Here is a 20767-nt window from a genome sequence, read left to right on the forward strand (position 1 = left end):
TTGCTACAAGCATCCAATGTCCAATTCCACATGTACGCCGATGACACTCAACTTTATCTCAAAGTACAATCACCCAAAGACATTATGCTCTTGAACTCAACGATCAGAAGCACCCAATCATGGTTGGCTGCTAATCACCTCAAGCTCAATGCTCTTAAAACAGAGTTCCTCTTGATCTCACCTCCTGCGAAGATCACTAGCACTCAAATCTGGCTTAAACACCTAACCGCACTCAATGTTCAGCCCATCATTGTGGACTCAGCAAAATCTCTAGGAATAACACTTGACACCAACCTCAACATGCAGGAACACATCAACAAAGCAACTAAAGGGGCGAACTACCAGATCAATACCCTAAGGAAACTCAAACCCTTCCTTCCAGCCAAAGATTTCCAAACTGCGGTACAAGCTCTAGACATCCATCGAATAGATTACGGCAGCATCGCCCTCTGCGGTCTCCCCCTAACTACCACGGCACCCATAAGAGCTTCTCTAAACGCTGCAGCGAGACTCATCACCGGTTCAAGAAAACACTCACACATTTCCCCTGACCTGAGAGCCCTGAACTGGCTGCCTTTTGAAGCCAGAATTCATCTGAAAATCGCCTGCATCACGCACAAGGCTGTCCACCTGAGCTCACCCGGATACCTCGCCCAAAAGCGGACGATTTCCGGAGGCTCTAGGAACACCAGAGGCACGAACAACCTTCTGCTAAAGCCCCAAAGATTCCGCAAGGAAAAAACGTATAAACGCTCCTTCTCAGGAATGGCACCCAGGATCTGGAACTCACTCCCCCCTGAAATCAGACTCATCTCCTCTACCATGCTTTTTAAGAGAGAAGTAAAGGCTATCCTCATGGCTAAATACACTTGATTTATGACTGGGAATGTTATTCACAGACGGTGCACCACTCAGTTTTACTAATCTTTTTTGCATTTTTGTATGACGCATGTTATTGACCTGCCTGAGTGTTTACGCTATCAATTATATTGCACTTGTATCATTATTGATGTATCTTGATGACTATGCTCCCACTTGTATCTTCCCCACCCCAATTGCTAGTTTACCCACACGCTGTTCCCTTGTCTGTGAAGCGCTCTGATATCTGCAAAGATCTTGTTCGCGCTATATAAAACTTTCAAAATAAATAAATAAAAATATGCATTTTGTATTACTGCAATGGATGAAGCATCCAGGGAAACTGAAGTTGTCTACAATTCACTGTAACTGGAACCAAAGAGTTTGGGGAGTGTGGAATGATTTATTGAACATGCTTCAGAACTAAAATGAGCTACAGAGCCACAAGGACTCAAACGGTTATACATTATGAACGACTCCCACAGGACTGGCTGGCATTTACAGAATTATTTCCAGGTCCAAGCAATGCTTTAATTAGGTCACCGATCTTGTGGGTGCTAGAAGTGTATGAGTGTTGTACCTTAGCCTAGGAAAGTACGGTTGGAGCCTCTGTGGAGGGTTGGAGCTTGTGAAAGTAGGTTTGGTGTGGGGAGATATTGAATGAGTGAGAGACTATATAGGTGTACTTGTGGTTGAACATGAGAACTCCTAAGTTGAGTTGGTATCTGGCAGATCGTGGTGGAGGTTCAACAATCATGTGATATGTAAATGACCAGAACTTAATGAGAACTTGAGCACTATGCACCAGGAGATTTGATCAGTCTGAACTTATAGCTATCTATCCAGTTAGTACAAAGATGCATATGGACCTATGAAGTTGCATAAGAGTCCGAATGCATAGATGCCTATCTCTGATGTGGACATGAAGGGAACAGATAATTTTGTTATTTTCAAGTGGGATTCCCCTTTTATTGTGAAGTAATGGTGGTGTATACAAATTCCATGTGGGTGGTGGGGTACCAGGTTTCCTGAAATGTATTTCATCCAAGTATTCAAATGAGATCTTCATACAAATGGTTAAGCAACCAACTGCCTAATGCTTAATGTAAAGCCTCATTTCTGGAATACTGACGTTGCTTTTGCTCTTGGTTACCATGCCTAGAATCGCTCTCATACGCTTTTATCAGAAATGAAAGAAAACTTACATTGATGCTTCTAGATGTACTAAAATTCAATAAGACAACGCATTATAGACAATTAGACACTGATTTACTAGAGCCCTGAAGAAGTCTCGACTAAGAGACGAAACGCGTTGGCTAAAAGAACTTCCTATATGTATTTGGATTTTAATGTTTGGAAACAATCAATAAAAGATATACTTGGACCGTGTCTGAATTCTGGACCTGCTTCTTAGAATACTTAGCCTTTGGACTGATTCAATGTTAAAAGGATGTTATGACATTTGATGGGTGCTGATTCCAAAACAATTCTTTCATTTACGGTTTGGGTCTTGCCCAATTGGGAGTAAATAGGGTTGTACTCCCAGGTTTTTCAAGCACCATCTCCAAACTAATAAGCCACTTCAATAACAGGTGCAATTTGTTGCCTCGACCCTTTTGCTGTTTTTCTATCTTAATGTAAACCAACAGCAACAGCCAGTGGACCAAAGAAGGTGCAGCACACACAACTGATATCTCCCAAACCACAAACCTGTTGGATCCAATAATTTAAATATGACAATGTGTGGACACACTGCAAACACCCTCTAACCCAAAGAGTGCCAACCTAGGTTACGCAAAAACAGAAACAAAGCAAGCTGAGGTGCACCACTTTTACAAACATAAGTCTGTTTTTAGAAATAGCCACAATATTCCGAGAATAGTTGAAAATCTTCTCTTTATTATTGCATATATCAACAAGCATTTACAATGCAATGGTTTCGCCTTTGGAAAAGTTAGAGCTATTGGCATTGTAAATGACAAAATTTGTATTTATGTGTTGGTTTTGAAAACAGATAAATAAATGGCATTGTCATTTACATTGCCATTAGCTTAATCTCTGCAGTCACTCTGCACTCCCTAGCACTCGGCAGTCACTCTGCACTCCCTAGCACTCGGCAGTCACTCTGCACTCCCTAGCACTCCCTAGTCACTCTGCACTCCCTAGCACTCCCTAGTCACTCTGCACTCCCTAGCACTCCCTAGTCACTCTGCACTCCCTAGCACTCCCTAGTCACTCTGCACTCCCTAGCACTCCCTAGTCACTCTGCACTCCCTAGTCACTCTGCACTCCCTAGTCACTCTGCACTCCCTAGTCACTCTGCACTCCCTAGTCACTCTGCACTCCCTAGTCACTCTGCACTCCCTAGTCACTCTGCACTCCCTAGTCACTCTGCACTCCCTAGTCACTCTGCACTCCCTAGTCACTCTGCACTCCCTAGCACTCTGCACTCCCTAGTCACTCCCTAATCACTACCCTGCACTCCCTAGTCACTACCCTGCACTCCCTAGTCACTACCCTGCACTCCCTAGTCACTACCCTGCACTCTCTACTCTGCACTCTCTACTGCGCACTCACTACTCTGCGCACTCACTACTCTGCGCACTCACTACTCTGCGCACTCACTACTCTGCGCACTCACTACTCTGCGCACTCACTACTCTGCGCACTCACTACTCTGCGCACTCACTACTCTGCGCACTCACTACTCTGCGCACTCACTACTCTGCGCACTCACTACTCTCACTACTCTGCACTCACTACTCTGCACTCACTACTCTGCACTCTACACACTCACTCTGCACTCAGATCCGTTACAATTAAAATAAAATAAAACGATGTGTAAAAAATTATATGAAGTAATCTTCCTCGAGTTTTTCTAGCACCCGATTCTCTCACCTTCCTTCCCCCTTCTAGCTCCCCACCTCACCTTCTGCCCACACTTTTTCAGATTATGCTGTGAATGGGTGCAAGTATTTATTTTACTTAATGCAGTTTTATATAGCGTAAACTTTTCTAGCACCCGATTCTCTCCCTTCCTTCCCCCTTCTAGCTCCCCACCTCACCTTCTGCCCACACTTTTTCAGATTATGCTGTGAATGGGGGATGGCGGGAAAAAGAGATAGGGTGAAGGAGGGACGAGGGGGTCGTAGGGAGCGGGGTGGGGCGCCAATGACGGATGGTGGACGTGGTATACAAGGACGAGGGAGGGATAGAGTTATTGGGTGTAGGGATAGGGAGGGTCGTAGGAAGTGGGTACGAAGGGAAGGGGCCGGAATGGAAGGGGGGAGACGAGGGAGGAGATGAAGAGAAGAAACGGCAGGAGAGCTGAAGGAAGGGGGCCGGACAAGCTGGCTGCAGAGGGAAGAATGGCTGAGTGAAACCGGGTCGTGGAGAGAAGGAGGGACGAAGTGAAGGAGATGTGAGAAGGATAGGATGAGAGGGTTGGAAGGGAGCCTGGCTGAGGCTCGGCAGGGGCTGGAGCTGAGTGAAACCGGGTAGTGGAGAGAAGGAGGGACGAAGTGAAGGAAATGTGAGAAGGATAGGATGAGAGGGTTGGAAGGGAGCCTGGCTGAGGCTCGGCAGGGGCTGGAGCTGAATAACAGACGGGATGCAGCGGGGTCTGTGTGGAGTGATGGAGGGGTAGGTGAGGCGAAGGGTCGTGAACTGATGGTGGGAAGAAGGGGCACCAGAGGAGAAGACGGACTCAGGAGAGACAGGCAGGGAGAAGGAAATGAAGGGGAGGTGGACTGAGGGATTGGGGTAACTGGAAGGAGTCTTGAAATGAAGGTTTGGCAAGTATAGAGCCGAGACAAGAGTGAAGGGATGGGTGAAAGGGGCTTAGGGGGTCGTGGTAGATGACACTCGGGAGGGGTGGTGTTCGAGGTGATGTAGAAATGACCACACATCATTGATAGGCTGGTGCAGACGAAAGAGGCATATCTATGTGTGAGCAAAATGCAGACATAGAAAACCTGCCGGACATGTCATCATGGACATCCACAAAAGCGGTGAGCAGGGTTGTACTATGCACACGAGTACACATTGTGATTATTTTGCAGTTTTATATAGAGCAAACTCAACCCAAAAGTATCAGTATCAGCTTATAATCGTTTCAATAATGCACAACACTGAGGCTTTCTTTAAAATACTTCAGTGATGAAAAAAACCGAGGCTTTCTTTAAAATACTTCAGGGATGTAAAAAACGAGGCTTTCTTGAAAGTACTTTGAGTTCCTCCTTAAATGCTTCACCAATATTTTACTTTGCCCCAACTATGCAGTTCTGGATTAAGGGCGCCCCGAGGGGGTACAGTACAGCTCTTGCTGCCTTGGAAGGAATGCCGAGTACCTGTTGATGCGCGGTACACGCGGGGTGGGCTCTGGATGCTGGTCTTGTCGAGCCGGTCCGGCTTGGGGCAGACGTCCTCTCTGGCAGGCAGATTCCCCCAGAGGCGGCAGCGGCACGGGGCGGCCTGTACTTAAGTGTGGCTCTCGGGTGCGGTGCGGCATCGGGGACAGATGCGGGGCCAAAGCGTACACTTCAGGCGTACGACGCGAACCTCTACCAATGCAGGCTCGCAGGATCAGAGGTGCTGTGCTTCAATGCGGGCAGGTTGGCGCGAGGCGTACGGCCACAAAGGCAAGGCGGTACGTCTCGCAGGAGGGGGTCATGATCCAAGACAGGCGTGAGGCGTACGGCCATAAAGGCAAGGCGTTACGTCTCGCAGGGTGGCTGAAAATCAAAGGCTGGTGCGAGGCGTACGCTTCTGGCGTATGACGCGTATTTCAGTCGGGGCGAGTCTGAGCGGGGAACTGCTTCTTCTGGGGATAACGCGGTGCCGGGGAGAGGGTACGCTGTGGCGTATGCGGCGTCTCCACAGGCAAAGGGCAAATCTCTCGAGTTTCTCCCCCCAGTGGTGATACAGCAGGCAAATCAGGGCGTCCTTCAGGAGGGCGAGGCGGGTGTGGGCAGCCCAGCTTGGCAGTGTGAAAACAGCACGGACAGCGGGGGGTGGGGGAGCGGAACGGGCACACGGACAGCGGGAGGGGGGGCGGGAACGGACAGCGGGATAGGTTTAAGAAAAGTGCTTAGCGGCTCCCGCGAGCTGAGGAGCGCTTGTTTGTGTTGCAGCAGGGGCTGAAATCACTTTCCACCGGGCGCCATCTTCAAGGAAATGCCCAAACAAACCTAAACAAAAAAAAAACAAAAAAAAAACCACCGCCCACCACCGCAATGACGTTGTCAAAGGGGCAGGATGAGAAAAAAATCGCCGGAAACGCCCACCAATTGCCTCGCTGAAAGACGGACGCCTCTCTCTTCCAATGGCTAGCCTCCATTTATGGAGCTAGCCAATGGAAGACAGAGGCGGAACGAAGTCCACATATTATTCTAAGATTTCGCCTGCGCCGAAAAGCTGCGCGGCGCAGCTTTCGACGAGGCGAAACCTAAAAAGGATCAGCGAACGCGTTTCGTCCACATACATGTGGACTTCTTAAGGGCACAATAAAGAATACGGAATATCCGTCCTCACATAAGAGGATGAATTACTGAGGTCCATACATCTTGGATCTTGGAAATATATAAATTCCTCAAGATGGAATCCGTCCATTAAGCCCAAAGACAGTCAAAGTTTTCAGTGCCCACAACTAATTTAGGATACGTATGGGCAGCACAATATCTCTGTGCTTTATTCCTTTCAAATTTGAAATCGACCAAAAGAACCACGATTGTGTACCTGCCCACACCCATTGCAGTGTTGAATGAGGGGCAGATTCCTTCTCATCCTTTTATGAATACTAAAGGAATAAGCACAGAGATATTTGACCTCAGTACTTCATCCTCTTATGTGAGGATTGATATTCCTTATTCTTTCTTGTGTCCTGAGGAGTTACACATGTATGTGGACGAAACACTCTGGCTGATCCTTTTTGATATATGCAACAGTAAAGCGAAGATTTTCAACTGCCTAATGCTTGTTAGACTGTAGTGCATTGTGAGAATAAGACCTAGATGCACCTTTCTCAGGACTGTGGAGGGGAGTTACATAAGGATCTGATTTATACAAGATTCCAAGTGAACTTAGCTGATACAAGTTAGGAAAAAAATAAGATTACCAAAAGGGTCTAACAACAACTGATCTCTTTCTCATTACATGCATTGTTGTTGCATAATCACGTAATACTTCTAAAAATCACTATGTATGCTACAGTTCACGTAATTATTGGTAAACACCTTGGGGAATGAGGAAAGGGGATTACTTAAAATGCAGAGCGTTTTGACAGACAAATTGAAACTAAAATAAGCTGTTGAAATATTGCACCGCTGCAGTCATTTTCTGATAGCATGCAATACTTTAGTAACGTACCTTCGAGGAACTGTTCATACTCAATGACAGGGACGTTTTCGTTGAGGCTATAAAGATCAAAGAATTCGGACCATGGGATTCGGATCTGGTGGATATCAGGGCTCTGCCAATGATAGAGCCGCCCCCATGGGGGAAGGACCAGCACCCATTTGTTGCTCTTCACCAAGGTCTTCACTAGGGAGGCCATGCGGATGTAAACATCTCTGCGCAAATTAAACCCTTCGGGAGGGTTCACATCATAGAGAAGATAGCTGAAAGATGGAAAAACCTTACATTTTAATGGGTGAATGGTTAAGTTGGAATAACACTTTCATCAAAACATCATCCCCAATCTCATAACAACATAAGATTAAATCTCTTAGTTACAACTTAGAAAGACTAAACAAGCTCCCCTCAGCTAAGAGCTGGACATAGAGCTTGTACATTTCAAAATCACATAGAATATTGTTCCCAAGTGTATTACAAAAAGAATTCAATTATACATCACCAAATTTGACGCCACAAGGCAAATAGAACTTTAGGGATGAAAAAACTGTACACATCAACATAACATGTGAAAAAGTTAATGCCTTGGTGTAATCCCTCCAACGAATATGCCACACTGAGGTATGCCGGAAAGTGCACTTTCACTACATATCTTCAGATCTTTACAGTTAACACATGCTGTCTCAAGTAAAATGGTCATAAAAATAGATCACAGTGGCTTATTGCTAGAGAGCAGACCAGTGGTAGCATATTAATTCCTTAGTAGCGCCTTCAATCTACCTCCCAAAATGAGAAACGGGTTTGAGAAACTGTATCATTGTCTTAGAGACACAGAACCTAAACTTAGAAATGTTTGAAAGCCGCTACTCACATTCTACATGAAATTAGAACACTTTTCAAGCTAATGCGGCTAAAGGAATGTCAGCTATTTTCGTAGTCAACTTATTGAGGTGAGCGCCAATGAAACGATGTTCACAGTCAAATTCCCAACATATATGGAGGAAGTCTGCGAAAATCTGTTTCTCATTTCAATGCTGGACCTGAGAAGCACTTAAGGGGAGCTATAAGGGACGGCGTGGTAGAAGATTGTTTACTTTCAATTGTTTGTCAGTCAGTAAAGGCGCATAACTGAAATTTGAAAGCGAGTAAACATTTTTCCCCAACAAAATAATAATAATTCTAAAGCTGCCTTAGCATTTACTGACATGGTGTTAGCCTCGGTTTTGATCAGGTCAAAAAGCATGCAATAGTGGGGAAAAAGTATGCGCCTTAAATTGTAAATAGTAATAACACTACAAACCACAGAGTAAAAACGAATACTATATTGTGTTGTTCGCAACTGCCCTATAAACCCAAAGATTTTCTTAATGGCATTGCCACTTGTGACCTGCAGGTCTGCAACACGCTGATCGCTGCAGCAAACTCTCAACCCTCTGAATTATCTAACTGAGATCAGAGCCTGAAATCTGCAAGTGACACTGTTTCAATTCCCCTGCTACCACCTCCCATGTTCTGCAGAGTAATTGCATGTTATATGTCCCTCTTTGCAAATAAATACTTTCTCTTACCGCCTATCTATGGCTATAGTCGCGGATTTCACATTTTGCCAAACCTCCGGGGAGTCAGGGTTGAGCTGTGCTGTAACTCCTGGCAGGTACCGAGTACAGTGGAATAGCAAAAGGAGGGAGACAGCACTACAGAGGTGCAGACACAGTCCAAGTGAGCGCCGCTGAAAGGCCGCCATCTTGGTAAAGGGAGAGGTGGTTAGCCGCCTTAATTGGCAGTTGCGAACTCAGCAGGAAACAAGTGCAGGACGAAACTGCGGGGAGTCTGACTCGGTGGAACTCTTGGAATGCGGACACGTACTTCCCGTTGGCCCACTGCCATTTTGGTAAAGGGAACGTGAAATGCTTTAGCATGCAGCCTGTAGGCTACAGATCAATGAAGACAACCGACTCACACCCCACGTAAAAGCGCGTGACGCACTTCCGGCTTTCTGGCTTCCATGGTTACTGTACCTAGCAGTAGGTTCCCCGACTTCCTAGGGTGTTTTATGTTTTCCGTTGAAATGCAGTTGTATGGATATTTTCGTTAATTAAAGTTGTAGTTTTAAATTCAGTGTTTGTATTATCTGATAAATTGCTCTTGTGTTATAAGCATAAATGAACTACAGTGTGGCTAACATTTAGGGGTCAGATTTACTAGGACTGATATTGCCCTTGCGTCACGCAAGGCAATACAAACCCTTAACTTGCGAGGCTCAGGGTGGTTTACTAACCCAAGGCAACACTAGGCTGCGCATTTCGCTGCCTTGCGTTATTTTGCAGCAGGGGGGGGGGGATTCAAAAATCGGGATTCTCCCGCCCGAATCGGATCTATTAACATGTATGAGAGAATGTATTTTGACCACTGACTTCTATGGTGTGCTCCCCAGCCTAGATAGATACCCGCCAATGACTACGCCACACATAGAGCATAATATCGCATGTCTTTATTCGTCTACCTGTAACTGCAAACTCAACATTCTAAAACAAGCTTTCATTGTATTCTGCTCTGACATCTACATCACAGCCTTACGGAGTCCGTTAGAAGCCAAAAGGGTTGCGTCATAAAACTCACAAGACACTTTATCTAACCCTCTGTTAAAAAAAATAATTTTAAAAATAAATCAGTATATATAGAGAAGCATTGTTTTGGTGAAGGATACAATATTTCCAATAGCGGTCCATGGAGAGAGTTCCGTGGGCCGGTGAGGCGGGCGGAGGAGGGGCAAGGTGGGGGGTAGTAAACACTGGAATATGGATGCACGGAGGTAAGTAAACATTTAAATGAATAAAATGAATTTCGTTGCGCGCGCAGCATCACATTTTGCGATGCAGCGCGAGCAGCAAAATTAGTTTTATCCATTCAAATGTTTACTTACCTCTGTGCATCCATATTCCGGTGTTTACTACCCCCCCCCCCCCACAATGCCCCTCTCCTGCCCCGCCTCACCGCCCCAGGGAACTCTCTCCACTGACCGCTACTGAATATTTCATGTTGAAAACGTGTATACAGTAAGTGTGATTTCACTTGTCGATTTCTAATCAGGGTGCATACCCATTGAAATATACATACTATAGCTAGGTGTTGAAGTAAGAATCTTTACAGGAAGTGAGGTAGTAGGTTCCAAGTTGTAACTTTATTTAAATTCCAATTAGAGAAGCTTTAGATATAGCCAAGATGATAATTAGGCAAGAATGTATGCCCCACCAGGAGCAGCCTCCTAGCTGCTCAGCCTGCTGACACCAACTGCTCAAGATCATGCTCCCAACATTCTATGAGGTCATAGTATTCCATTCACAACAAGACTGAACATAAGGAAAGGAGTAAAGAAAGAAAGAAGATGTGAAATAACATCACAACACTAGGCATAGTATTATCTATTACAGGCAACTATACAGATAGTGATTTCCCCAATAAGAAAAATAATTCCTTGAAGCCAACTCATGATACCAATGCTTAGTGGGAAATAATACATGAAAGGAAAATACATGCGCACATGGTGTGTCCAATTTTTCATCATTTACGTTCATAGGCTAATATGGGGAACTGTAACACTGAATAGCAATAGAATGGGTACAGAAAAACTCAATTTCATTGACTTTGGAGCAACTCATTAATAAGAGGTTCTTGTGACAGATAATAAAGTTGACAAAAAAGCATGTTGTTCTCCGGGGTAGGATGTAATGTAAATAATTTTGTTACATGATTGTTACCAGACATGGAAGTAATTTATGTGTCTAAGTTTGATAATTGATCAACATTGTATGAAATATGAGTGCATTGTACTAGCGGAAACAATTCAATGCAATAGGTTCAGAGAGATTCAACCTCTATGGCTATGTTGATTAATAAGAGGTTCTTGTGATGTTGACAATAACTGATGCTGGTCTCCTGAGAAGAGTCTCTCGTAATAGACATTCCAAGACGCTGGGTAATCACCTTGTGTCCCTTTGGTGGGCACTATGTGGAAAGGTCCAGAATCATATGGAGCGTCAGATTTCCTCCTTCGAATTTGTCAGGTGATCACTAGATCTCCTCTCTTAAACTTGATGTTCTTTGCATGTCACCTCTTGTGGGCTTAGGGTTTCAGATTCTGCTTATTAACCAAGTAATTTGTACGAGTTGTGTTCTTGTTTCCTTCTCTTTTGTAGGTCTATTGGAGTAACTTGGTTGTCATTGCTTTCCCAAAAATCAGTGTCGCAGGACTTTCTCCTGTGGTCAAGTGAGGTGTGGAATGATAGGCTCGTAGAGTGGCATTCAATACAATTTTGAACTGACCCGCTCAAGAGTTGCACAATGTTCTGCTTTCTTTAGTGTACTCATTAAACGGTCTACAAGTCAGTTGGCCTGCTCCCATAAAGGTGTACTCTTCTGATGCTTTATGTTCAGCTCCTCCAGGAAATACTTGAATTCTCAACCGTTAAAATGGAACTGTTAAAATCCGGGCCTGGTGGCTTAGTGGGCTAATGCATCCTCTATAGGGGCTTGTGTTTGACCTCATTGTCACAGGTTCAAATCCTAGCAGGTCCACTCAGCCTTTCATCTTTCTGGGGTTGTTAAAATCAGTACTATTGAGTTGGGTAACAATAAAAATCTGTTATTCAGCTCCAAGATGCCCACAGGTGGACCTGCGCATTACAAATGTTATCAGACTTCAAAATGGCTGGAAAGCCCCCTTGTCGCAAAGATGCCACCAAGTCACTCAATGACTCACTCATGAGGTTTGGATGAGAGATTGTCTATTAATAGAAAACATGAGTACTCATCCACAATTACCATCAGATGATGTCCATTATCGTGTGGACCATAGAATTAGATGGCTATTAACTCCCGTGCATATCATAGGGAGTTCTGACATGTTAAGGGAATTTTGAGTAATATTTGTAGAACGGCAGTTGCATAGATGACAGGCCTTGAATTCCTTTTCAACCCTCTCATCTAAATATGGAAACCAAACTCGGTCTTGCAGAGCTGTCTTCGTGGCAACGATACCATAATGTCCTTCTTGAGCTATTTCACTTATTTTCTATCGCAGACTCTCCGGAATTAGGATTCTCGACCCTTGCGTTATAACTCCTTCCTGAGTTCTGGCCAGTTTATCTTTAAAGTTGTATCTTTCGTATGTACCATCACTGGTGAGAGGTTGAGTGTGTCGGTTCCATGACTAATGTGTAAATCTGTCTTTCAACTTCAGCATGTCCCTATCATGGTTCATAGCAGTGATGATCTTGGCTAACGATATAGCAGCTGGCGTATTTGATTTCGAAACTAATTTAGGCTTCAGTCGTCTTGGATGGAGTACCCTGACCGTGTATAGGCACTCTGGGAAGGAAGTCATCAGGGTTTTGATCCTTCCCTGGACAATGCTCAATGGTATAATTGTACTCTTGTACTCATAGTCCCCACCGTTCGATGCCTAGAGGTATTTTGGCTTTTGGATTGCCAACGTTAGTCAGTAAAGCTTGATGATCAGTTACCAGCGTAATGCACTTTCCATACAGGAATACATGGAAATGTTCACAGGCTCACACTATGGCTAAGCTTTCTTTTCAAACAAATAAGATCTAATGTTGCAGCCGCGCTAATCAATGCAAAATCCCTGAGCAAACACAAAGCTGAAATAGCAGAACTCATCATTTCTCAAAAATTGGACTTACTCTTCATAACGGAGACATGGACCAGCCCCTCATCAGAACCAGACCTTCTAGTAGCCATCCCGGAAGGTTATAACGTCCTCAGGCAGGACAGAGCCTCGAAACTAGGGGGGGGGGGGGAATTGCTATTATACATCGAAGCAATTTAAAAACATCAATCAGCCCAGTCCCACTCTCCACATGTGAAGCGCTACATTTCTCTATCGCCTTAGGTCCATCCCAACGTTTCAAAGGCATTCTCCTATACCGGCCACCGGGTAGCAAAGCCCAATTCCTAGCCACCTTTCCTGAAATAGTAGAGTCCCTAGCAATAGATAATTCCACCACCATCCTAGGTGACTTCAATTTTCCACTGGAAAATCTTGTAAACAAAGATACCAAAAACCTCTTATCTGATTTAAACTCTCTCGGACTCATTCAATTGGTCTCTAATAGCACCCACGAAGCGGGGCATATATTAGACGGTCTGTTTACCAATGACAAAAACGTCAAAATCATAGAAGTCCTCCCTCTTGCGTGGTCGGATCACCATGCGATAATGTTTTCAATTCTATCTGATCTATCCCCTCACCCTTGTCCTAATACTCGATCCTCGAACACCATAAGATCCTGGAAAGAGCTTGATAATCAACAACTTATGAAAACTTTGCCCTCCTTGCTGCTAGACCTCTCCAATGACCCTAACGCAGCCGCCGAGGAATATACACAATGGCATACCACGGCCATGAATAAATTAGTCCCTACAAAATCTATCTCCAGAAATCGTAGTTCTCCCTCTGCACCCTGGTTTAACTATGCCCTCAGACAGCTGAAACAAACATGTAGAAACAGAGAACGACAGTGGAGAAGGACATACTCTTGCGAAAAGAAAGAAATATACAAAAAGAAACTCATCAAATATAAACTCATGATCGTACAAGTAAAAAGTTGTTACTTTTCCTCCCAGATTGAGCAAGCCAAAAACTCTAATAAGCAACTATATCAGGTTGTATCTAAACTATTACATTTTCCCCCTCAATCGACCCCCATACCTTCCCAAGCGTTCTGCAATAACCTGGCCAACTATTTCTTCGACAAAGTAAATAACATATATACAAACTTTTCTGACAAACTCAAAGAAGAGTCCCGCCCTCCCCACACCATCAAACCTCATCCCTCCTTCTTGCAGTTTCACAATACCAACTCCACCCTCGTCGTCAACGCAATGAGCACCCTTAAATCCGGCTCCGCTAATGACCCTTGCCCACCAGCCATACTCCTCCCAGTTACTGACATCGTGGCACCCCAATTAACCAACATCTTCAATGCCATGTTCAGGACTGGGATTTACCCTGTGATCTGGAAAGACACTCTCCTCAAACTTCTGCTGAAAAAACCCCACCTTGAGGCCGACAACACTAATAACTACAGACCCATAGCCAGTTTACCTTATGCGGCCAAACTTGTAGAAAAACTGATGAACTATCAAATCTCTCAGTATATCGAAGACTACTCCCTTCTCGATGACACCCAGTTTGGCTTTCGGAAACACCACAGTACTGAAACCGCACTCATCAAAGCCACCGATGAGATAAGAACCATCCTCGATCAAGGAGGAGCGGCTGTGCTCATCTTGCTGGATCTTACTGCGGCCTTTGACACGGTCGATCATAACACCTTGATTGACCATGTCAATGCCATATGTATTCAAGCTAAAGCCAAAGATCTTCTTGCCTACTTTTTATCTAACCGCACCCAGATGGTCCAGCTGGGAACATTCAACTCCGCACAGATGATCTTACCCTGTGGTGTCCCTCAAGGCTCATCCCTCAGTCCAACCTTATTTAATATCTACGTGGCAGACTTAGCCAAAGTCATTAAGGATTGGGGGATGAGCCTAACATCCTACACAGACGACACCCAACTGGTTCTTGCCATAAAAGACAATGGAGAGAAAATTGCCGCCAATTTCCAACAAGGCATGCTGGCTATCAGCAATTGGATGACAACAAACTGCCTTAAGCTTAACTCCGATAAAACGGAGGTAATGATATTCGGCAGACTTACTCCAACCTCGCCTGGATCCTGGTGGCCCATAGACCTAGGCCCCCCTCCTCACCCGGTCATTGACGACAAACTAACCTTCTCTGCTCACGTAAACTCCATCGTGTCCACGTCGTTTTTCAAGCTCAAATCTATAAAAAAGATTCTGCCTTTTCTTCCCCCAAATTCAGGTAAAACCTTGGTCACAGCCTTTGTCATGTCCTCTCTGGACTACTGTAACGGCCTCCTTTTAAATGCCCAACACCAAGTCATTAAAAAATTACAGACTATACAAAACGCCTCAGCAAGAATGCTCTCTGGCACCCCCAAAATTTCAACCCATCGCCCAAGTCATCAAAGGGTATCACTGGCTTGCGGTCAAAAACAGAATAAAGTTCAAAGCCCTTTGCATTGCTTATAAAGACGCTCACAACCAAGGACCTCGTTTTCTTTTGAATCCTCTTGCTTTCCATGTCCCCAATCGATCACTACGATCTATGAACGCTTTTCTTATGACAGTGCCGTGAACCAGGACCGCCTACTGGGGCGACCGCCGATTCACTGTGTCAACAGCCAAACTCTAGAACTCCCTGTACCCCCACATTAGATCTTCCCCAACCCTGACCATCTTCAGAAAAAAAAATCAAGACATGGCTGTTTAACCAATAATCTTTTCATTTTTCTCTTTTCTGCCCCGTCCACAGCGCCGAGACGCCCTCGGGCATTTGTTCGCGCTCTATAAATATCATAAATAAAAAAAAAAATAATAATTTGGGAGTAAGCACATTCTGTCTGGCACAATCTTCTAATGGCATATGTCACAATAGGCCTTCTGGCATTTGGATGCCTTCTGTGATGTGTAAGGATAGCACATAACCCTACTGGGCCTGCGTCAACAACAACCTCTATATGAAGCTTTGGATTGAAGAGGCCAATTCAGCAGCAGTTTCAACAGCTTATTTGATTTTCTTAAAACTTCTCTCACATTCTTGTGACCACTTGAATGAAACATTTTTCTTCGTTAACTCTCGTAGTGGAGCACTTATAGTAGCAAAGGCTTGTATGCACCTTGAACAGTATCTGGATATGCCAAGAAATCAATGTATCATAGAAACATCTCTTGTGGGATCAGCATTTGACAGGGCCTGTACTTTTGCAGGATCAGTTGTCATACCCCCATCTGAAAAGATATGGCCAAAGAACTTTAACTTTGTCTTGTGGAACTCACACTTGTCCATATACTAAGTCAAACCTGCATCAGTAAATAAACAACATACTAGTGTGAGAGCTTTATCATCCTCCTGTGTAGCTCTGAAAATCAATACCTCATTGTTATAATTGAATGCATTCACAACATGCTGTATGATAAAAAAGTTCTGCAGCCGATGACACACCAAAATGGAGTCTCTTGTATCGAAACAGACCAACATTCGTAGAAAAGGTTGTAATGTACATGTAATCTTCTTTGAGTTCCAACCTTTATTTAAATCAAGGTGAGAGAAGTCCTTTCCACCATTTATTAGTATTTTCATGTCAGCAGTGTGTGGAGCTGGATGTCGTTCTCTTTCAATTGCCTTGTTTGCTTGACGCATGTCAACGCATATGCGTACAGCTGCTTCACTGTTCTTTTTGGGCACTACCGCTATGGGAGAAACCCATGGCGTTGGACCAGTTGAACGCTCAATAATGTCATGCTTAGGTAACACTTCAAGTTCTCTTATAACAGCTTCTTGTAAATGAAAAGCAATTCTTCTGCATCTCTGAGCAACAGGACGTACATCTTCATAAATATGCAACTTTACTTTCGTAGTCTTAAGCTTTCCTAAACAAAGAAACGTGGTGAGCATTCATGTTGTAATTCTCAAAAATCAGTCCCATATCAGCATCAGTACTGAAACTGAGCAGACAGCCACTTGAAACTGTACCTTGAAGCAAATTGATGAGTGCTTGCACCTTTGTCTTTTTGTATTTCATTGTCTCTACAAATGAACCTTGACTTTTTATGGGTGTTAATGCAGCCCATGTGCACACTTTGGTTTTGAATGGCGTAAGTCGGGGTAGTGGAGATAATTCATTGTATTTCTCTTCAGTCATCATGTTTATTGCTGCACCAATGTCGATGATGAAAGGTATTTAGCAACTATTTATTTTCAATGTAATCTTCGGACAATATTTGTATGAATTTGGTGCTTTGGCATTTCGACTTTTCTTTTACTGACATTTTTCTTCACAATGCAGCCAGTACGACATTTGCACTCTTCTCTGAGGTTAACATTGACATAACACAACCATCTTCCTCGCTTTCACTTTAAATTGAAGCAAAAGAATTGTTTGACGATGATTTAGATTACAATCATTCAGTGTCAATTTTCCTCTATTGATGTTGCCATTTGGCCATGTGGTTGTGCGTTGAACACTGCTTCTGGAATGTTTTGGCAGTCATTTTGTCTAAGCGCTGTGAAGCACTTGCACTCTACAAACCATCACAAAATGGTTCTCTTTCCCACAGCCTTTATTTTACTTGGACAGCAGTTAGACCCAGCAGCTTACGCTTGTTATCGTGCACGTTGTTCTATATTTCATACCAACCACATAAGATTTGCCCGCCTTGAGAAAGCCTGGCTTGCTGGACCTCGGGCGAAACACGTGTCGGCTGTTTCTCTGTTTCTGCATGTCTTGAAATAAAGAAGAAAAGAACACCATAAACGAGTACTCAATTTCTCAGTGTATATGACGTCTAGACTGAATTGGGGGATTCAAGTACCCCAGAAATCCATATTTAAAAGAGCACAAACCAATCACACAGCCCACAACCTTTATATATCTGTCCAATGGCGGGACATTTACCCTCGTGTGGAAACGAAAATCCACATTATGTGCAGACATCACTTTGTGTATTTCAGTCTTTTGCTTTGGCTTACTTTTTATACTCAAGACTGATTCACTCTGGGCACCTCCGGCCTCCATGTCAACACTTACTCCAGACTATGAGTTTCTCTCAGCATTTGCTGCCGAGTAGGAGCTTGCAGGAGCTCTTGGGTTTGGGGATCACCATCTCGATGTATATCCCTGGTTAACCCCACCAACTACCATCCGCTCCTCCTGGCATTAGGTGTCTCACTCCCTGGGACAACATATTCTTACCGACATCGAGGATTTCCTGCTTTCCTGCTCCCCGTCTGATCGAGCGCTGCAAGGTCCCTCCGGTAGCGCATTCAGCCTCTAGGATACGCTTTGCCTTGCGTGCTAAGAAGGGTGTTGGGCCCCTTGTGAGCCTCCCGACCGGCACTGGCTCGGTGATTTTATGGTCTGCACGGGACTCTGGCTTTCACCGTCCGGTGGCTCTGCCTGCCACCCCGCCTGACGATCCAAGCCTCTTGTGCAGTCTGAGGCTGGGAGTTCGCGTCTTGGGCGGAGAGCACACAGACCCCATCGCGGATACACTCAGATCATCTCTGGTGGGTGCCTCTGCACCGCGATATCACATGGTCTTTTATTTGGGGATTTGTGCTTCTTGATCCTGTGCTGCCCATTGTTCATTGCCGGATTGAGAGCTACTCACGTAGCGGGTGACTATAATAAGAATACTGCCTGCTGTTATGAGTAATTGATGATGGAGCCCTCTTTCGGCCCCGGGAGTGATGTCAGGCGGGAGCGCTTGGGCTCAGATTTTACTTTGGTGCTTGTTAGGCAACTCAGAGGATTTCTATGATGCTGGGGGCCTACCAGACATTCTGCATAGTACTATTGCAGTCATATGTGAGCACGCATAGCAGACAGGAGTCCGTGTTGCTTTCCTTTGCCAGCACACTTACTTGACACGGATTTTGTTTTTTGTTTTGTGTCTTATTGTGCTTGAGGTGATCCTCATTCATTGACTGGCCTCCTCTTTGCAAATCGTTTTTGTTGGTGCAGTCCATCCTCATTCAACATGGCTGACCACATTTTTGCAACCTGTTTTCTTTGGGTTTTTTGTTGGAGCAGTTCATCGTCTCCCTATCAATGAGAAAGGGGAGCTTGCTTGCTTAAACAGCTATGAGGGTACCACTAAGGGGTTTTTGATGTGGATACAAAAAGAGGGGCACAGCACGAATAACTTAGAAAGGACTTCATCCCTAAGGTATCGTAAACAAAGAAACAGGACTACACCACTGTGGTCACTGGTCCACTCAACAGATAGTGAAAGTGGACTTCTTTTTGAAGATAACACCTAATGGAAAGCAAATCAGGGACACATCACAGAAACAGGGCAAGGAAGGATTCAGAGCGGCCATCTTGAACTGGTACTGAGTTCTCAATACCAAATAATACTATCCTACTTAGAAGGGTCAGACACCAGAGGATAAGATATAAAAAAGGAAGGGAAAAGGGAAAAGTAAACAAAGAAAGGGGGAAGAGAGAAGAAAAAGATAAAGGGAAGGGAAAGGAGAAGAGAGAAAAGGGGAAAAAGAAAGGGAAAGGGAAACGAAGAAGGAAAAAGAAAGAAAGAAAATAGGAAGGAAGGAAAAAGAGAAAGAAAAGTGAAGGAAGGAAAAAAATAATAATAATATATATATTTTTTTTACAATGGTTAAAAACCTTGAACCTGCAGGCCATCATGCTTTCACCATTATTTAACCATCTGAGCCCCTCAAAAATGCAGTAAAGAAATTCAAACACAGGTTAATGGTAACCCACCCGGAGACTCTTATTTCTGACCCATACTTCTGCATCAGCAAAGGCTTACTATCCAACGACTTTATCTTCCACACAAAGAAACGTGCCCAGTGGAGAAACATCTTTCACTCATTGCTCCGTATTTCCAATGTTAAAAAGACCCAGCATGCCCTCAAACTGTCGGTAACAGCTTCAGCTTTTTGCCCAGTGAATGCAAGCATCACCATTTACATTAAAGGTAATATCATTATACAAGCCTCCGATTCTAATCTAGATACCATAGACAGGATCTTCTCTATTCTCAAGACAGCAGTAAATAGCAAGAATAGCAATCTGCCCGCATCTCACCATCCTCAGATTCTAGATGCCACCCCATTTCCATGGCAAAACTCCATAACAAATTCCTCTGGGCTGACATCTCTTCACATCCCCAATGAGCTCTACCCCCCAACCACTGCGGTCACAACCTCACTCAGTTCCCATGGCCCAGGAGGAACTTCTAAATGAGCACAGAGCCACCAATGTCATCGTGAACCAAATCAGTCTCCAAACTAGTGGATCCTTCCCCAAGAACTCTCACCATGAGAAAACTAGTCAGAGTAACCAAATCAATCCACAAATTAGCAGTCTCATCCCCAAGATCATAAATCCTGGCAATAATATACAGCCCAACTTACCTCCCTCCTCTTGGCCTAGGAGAGCAAACATGGGGCTATCAGACAGCAACATAGACGATCTCCTCTTATCTTATGACATAGCAACAGATAGCAGTACACCACAAGTTGGCACTATCCAATCCCTTCAAACCAACCCCTTCAGAGAACCTACTCACAACAACAGATATGTAAATAGAGAGTATCTCATGAATATCAACATAGAGCAGACTACCTTAACCCACTCTACTAACAAGTTGAAGTGCGCACTCATTAATTGCAGATCAGCTAGCAAACATGCTCCTGACATATTCAACCTCATCCTAGAGAATGACTTAGACCTTATCGTCCTTACCAAAACCTTGGTCGCAGCCTTTGTCATGTCCTCTCTGGACTACTGTAACGGCCTCCTTTTAAATGCCCAACACCAAGTCATTAAAAAATTACAGACTATACAAAACGCCTCAGCAAGAATGCTCTCTGGCACCCCCAAAATTTCAACCCATCGCCCAAGTCATCAAAGGGTAT

General features: G+C 44.3%; 1 protein-coding gene across 1 annotated transcript in view; it reads right to left on the bottom strand.

Annotated features, from left to right (window-relative positions):
• The window catches only part of POFUT2 (protein O-fucosyltransferase 2), a 186212-nt gene extending 177098 nt beyond the window's left edge, over nt 1–9114 (bottom strand). Inside the window, exons 1-2 of the mRNA XM_078680558.1 lie at nt 8778–9114; nt 7225–7475 (exon numbers count right to left, since the gene is read on the bottom strand). Coding sequence (XP_078536684.1) covers nt 7225–7475; nt 8778–8953 — 427 coding nt within the window. The 5' untranslated portion in view covers nt 8954–9114. The remainder of the gene's footprint in view (nt 1–7224; nt 7476–8777) is intronic.
• Nucleotides 9115–20767: the final 11653 nt, after the last annotated feature.

This window comes from Lissotriton helveticus, chromosome 3_1 (assembly GCF_964261635.1).
Source record: "Lissotriton helveticus chromosome 3_1, aLisHel1.1, whole genome shotgun sequence".
Classification (NCBI taxonomy): Eukaryota; Metazoa; Chordata; class Amphibia; order Caudata; family Salamandridae; genus Lissotriton; species Lissotriton helveticus.